This window comes from Oratosquilla oratoria, chromosome 27 (assembly GCF_046742065.1).
Source record: "Oratosquilla oratoria isolate Oo_2021 chromosome 27, ASM4674206v1, whole genome shotgun sequence".
Lineage (NCBI taxonomy): Eukaryota > Metazoa > Arthropoda > Malacostraca > Stomatopoda > Squillidae > Oratosquilla > Oratosquilla oratoria.
Window position 1 is genome coordinate 9,888,762 of NC_134803.1, and position 5,000 is coordinate 9,893,761.

The 5,000-nt window shown below is 36.9% G+C and overlaps 1 protein-coding gene across 1 annotated transcript in view; it reads left to right on the top strand.

The window, feature by feature from the left end:
- The window catches only part of LOC143039888 (uncharacterized), a gene marked incomplete at its 3' end in the record, with an annotated part of 141,577 nt that overhangs the window by 50,327 nt on the left and 86,250 nt on the right, over nt 1-5,000 (top strand). The window contains 1 exon segment of the mRNA XM_076210209.1: nt 37-417. Coding sequence (XP_076066324.1) covers nt 37-417 — 381 coding nt within the window.

The following is a 5,000-nucleotide window of genomic DNA, read 5'->3' on the forward strand; positions in this document are numbered from 1 at the left end:
AATCATTATTTTTGTATTACTTCCTCTCCCCTGTAGATACCAGAGGACGTAGAAGAAAGTTGTAGTGCTTCCTCCTCACATTCCTCCCCTTCCTCCACCGCTTCGTGTTCCTCGGGTCCAGAGGATTCTGAGAACGACGAGATTGTGCCTAAGATCGAGGTTGACCTCGTCGAGTCTCGGTGCTCGGAGGAAATAGCCTCAGAGATTTACGAGGACGAACCTCTGCGCGAAGAGTCCTTCTCCGAGAGGGAGGACGAGGTGGAGGAGGAGGAGGAGGAGGAAGAAGAATACGACGAGTCTCACTCGTTGACCAACGGGCATTCCACGGAGGCCCAGAGCTACACGAACGGGCACCACGCCTCCACTTCGGACGAGTGTCCGGATGAAGAACTCTTAAACGTCAACGTCAAGAAGCTGGTAAGAACTTGAGATGCTCCTCTCTCTCTCTCTCTCTCTCTCTCTCTCTCTCTCTCTCTCTCTCTCTCTCTCTCTCTCTCTCTCTCTCTCTCTCTCTCTCTCTCTCTCTCTCGTTATGGACCCATAGGTCTCCTGTTGACATATTTTTCCTTTGTGAACTATGTCTTTCAAATAGGTTTTACAATACATATTCAATGCATGTTGAACATTACAGCAGTCAGCATGTTCCAAGAACACGTCTTTGTGTCATACTGAACGTAACAAGGATGTCATATAAGGGGATTTTACCGTGTAATATCATGGCTAAGTGCCTCCTGGCGTGTGTTCCTGGAACAAAAACCATTGGTTTAGTGAACACCTTTCCCACACAAAGCTAACGTAGCCGACAGAGTCCGGACTGTGTGTAAAACTCACACAGCGTGGTCAGTGTGATGCACTTGGATCGTTACACATAATGACAGGGCGGGAGAGGCGTATAGCCTATCCCGTCCGACCGTCACGTCACGCGTGAGATCACGCGTTATGTCACGCCTGGATCCACTGCAGGCAAGGTCTGAGCAGGAACAGGTCTGTTCAAATTGGAAAGAAAGCTAACGATTTGACATCACGAGAGAGGCCAAAATACTGACCTCCGCATATGTTAGTGTGTGTGTGTGTGTATATGTGTATACATATATATATATATATATATATATATATATATATATATATATATATATATACATATATATATATATAAATCAGATAATTTTATGACCGTCGCGCAGAGGATTTAACAACCTCTCCTAATTTCGTACCCGTGGAAAAAACAACGCTCACACCCACTTTTGTGAGAACATGTCTCCACTCCTCCGCGCACTTCGAGTTGGGGACGGACAAAATCCCAGCCCTGTCTTCTCCTGACCGGACTAGCTTTCTTGGATACGGTGATCTGGAGGAAAGGTAGTAAGGTATCATTCTCGGTCTACAGAAAAAGCACCAATAAAGACGATGTGATTCATTACTACTCAGCGCATAGTAACCGAATTAAAAACGGTGTGGTTATAGGTTTTTTTCTTAAGGGCGTACCGTATTTGCAGCGAAGAGTTTCTAAAGGATGAAATTAAATATATGTTTAAAGTGTTCACGAAACTTAGATACCCGGAAGGACTCCTGCACAGATTGAGAAAGAAAGCCACGGCAATGATGAGAAGGAAGGACAACCGGTCAGGAGAAGACAGGGCTGGGATTTTGTCCGTCCCCAACTCGAAGTACGCGGAGGAATTTTTCTAAATTGCAAAATCCTTTGGCAATATCAACATAGTTGCCCTGTTGGTAGTTGGCAGCAAATTCTGATCCATATCCTAAGGCACATCTTTCTGATAAACCTTTAAGTTTTGATGCAAAATGTGCCTTATGATATGGATTAAAACTACCAACAGGTCATCTATGTTGATATTGCCAAAGGTTTTTGTCATTTAGAAAAATACAGTGATGTCCCAGTCCAAGACATTAATATTTGTAAAGATTTTGTTTATAATGCATTGAATGTGACAAATTATCCAAGTTGTCCAAAAAGATTTGTACAGCATTAAACGCCTTAAAGAAAGACAAGGACTTGCATACAACAAAGGCTGACAAAAGCAATTGTGTAGTAATTATTAACAAAATTTATTATATTGAAAAAATGGACACATTCTTAAGTGATGAAGAAACGTATGTGAAGGTAAACAAGAACCCATTAGAGACAGTTAACAGCGAGTTAAAAAATATATATAGAAATTGCTAGTTGGAAACGATGAACTTTTAAACAACTTGTATCGTTGTCACCATCATTACCTTATATGTACGGTTTAATTAAAACTCACAAAATCAATAATCCAGCTAGACCTATCTTTGCTCTATTGGTTCTTGTACTTACAAATTGTCCAAGTGGTTGGTGTCACTATTAAGCCCTCTTGTAGGTATTATTTATCATTCTCATGTAAAAAACAATGTTGATCTCATCGAAAAGCTATCTGGTCAAAATCCCTCCTTTGAGTTTAATCTTGTTAGTTTTGATGTTTCTAGTCTATTCACTCGAGTTCCTGTTTTAGATTTGTTAATATATTTAGAAGATGAATTGAAGAAATATGATATGCCTCTGCCGGTCCACACAATAATCAGTCTCATTAAGTTGAATTTAATGGTAAATTTTATATGCAAAAGTTTGGAATGGGAATGGGGAATCTTTTATTTCCTGTTATAAGCAACTTTTATATTGAATTTTTTGAAAGAGATATTTTGCCTGAAATTATTCCTAGCAAAGGCATTTGTCATAGATATTTTGATATATTGTGCATGTGGCCTATTGACCAACCTTTAGACAATTTTTTATTAAAGTTAAACAGTGTGTCGGTCTTGTGTTAATTTATATTGTTTCAGTGAGTGGCGACGGTTTCAGAATTCCACGAATGAAATGTTAATATTTCCGTCACCGATCCCTCGTTCTCTCATGGTAAACTAAATTCAAAGAGGGTTTTTGTAAGTGATGAGAATTCCCCTTTGAGTGAAGATGAACGTCACAAGTATTTATCTTTTTTTTATTTGAGAGAGCTGCGTGGAGAAAGGATGAATACAACACTTTATGGGTTTAATGTGTAAGGTGCGTCATACAGACCTCACTGTACCTTTCATTGGAATGATACGAAATTAACTTTATTTACAAGTTTATTTTTTCCAGTCGTTTATTTATTCAACATTTTTATTTATGAGTATATATATGCAGTCATTGCAGGTGTTATAAATTGTTGGTGCAAGGAACCTGTAGAAGTCTTAATCCCTGATATTTCACTTGAAACAAATACATTCATTAGAATCTCTAAAATGAAAATCACGAAACGTGTTTAGTGTAGTACACAACGCACACGTCCAATAGGTGCTGCTGAAATAAAATCATGAAGTGCAGAAATAATGATAATTATTTATTATAATCACCCATATAACACGTTTTCTTAAATACCCTATGCATCCAGATTCTCGTTTTCTATGAATCGTTCTTTAGGTACACTAGTGGCTTAGGGCCGGTAGTGCGAACATTGTGTTATGAACTGAATTTTACTGGCAAAGTTCTCAGTGACGCCCCCCCCCCATCTCCACCATCCTGTTTTAGCTATTGGCTTGCGAAATAATTAAACGGATTTTAAAAATTGTATTAAATATCCCTATTGCAGAACGGATAAGGGAAAAATACTTAATATTATTTTGATTCTAACGCAAAATCCGTATATGACGGTAAAATATTCAGGGGTCCTTTGACCTATTCTTTATTATAATAATTTTGTCAGCCTTGTGGGCGGCATGCCGCCCTCCCCTAAATGTACAGCCCTTGGGCATATGCAACCCCCACCCCCCATGTGAAGGCACTAGTGGACAATCACGAGCCGCCGACGAATGAGTGAACAAAATAACATTAACGTTCTTCTAGGAGTCGCAGGTAATTTAAATTCGTTTAAGATTACCGTTAAGTCGTGAACGTGGCCGGGTAGGAGTGGAACCTGACCATTCGAGAACACCTTGAAATTATATATATATATATATATATATATATATATATATATATATATATATATATATATATATATATATATATATATATATATATATATATATATGTATATATATATATATATATATATATATATATATATATGTATATACTACCATATATGTATATGTATGTACTGTATATGGATGTATGTATGTATATGCATGTATATATATGTATATGTATATATATGTATATATATGTGTATATATGTGTATATATATGTATATATATACATATATATATAATATATATACATATGTATGTATGTATATGTATGTATATGTATGTATGTATATGTATATGTTTGTATATGTATATATATGTATGTATATATATGTGTGTATATATATATATATATATATATATATTTTTTTTTTCTTCTTCCATCAACTTTTTTCTGTCAAGTACAATTCGTCTGGATTTGTTCAAGGTATTACCAGATTCATTAATTTCTTTTTGTCCCCTTCATATCCCTCGTCTCACGCCTACCACCACCCCTGCAATCGAGAAGAACGATAGAGAGCGTTTTTGAAAGGAAAATGAAATGTTGCCACTAATGTGAAAATAATATGGAAATTCATATTGCTGCAGTTATCATTGTTATTAATATTGCTATTTTATTGATTATTCATTATTATTATTACTATTATTATAATTATTTTATTGATAATAATATTGTTATTACTATTATTATCATTATGTCATTATTGTTGTAATGATATAATTTGTGGCGGGTATGTGGCCAATCGCCTAGGTGGCATTGCTGCTGATGCTGCTGGGGGCGGGGGGGAGGGAGAGGGGCTGACTGACGTCATGATTTCCGTGCAGAGTAGATGGTTTCGCAGCGATGGTGAAATCAGATAAAAACCAGAACTCTTAAGTCCAGGGGGAAAAAATCAGACCAGCTAGTGGTTCCTGCCAGTCTTTAATCATGTAGGCGCGCGCGCGCGTGTACAGAAATGAACTGACAAACTGGTTGGTTATTATTTGTTACAATAGAACTCCTAATATTTCT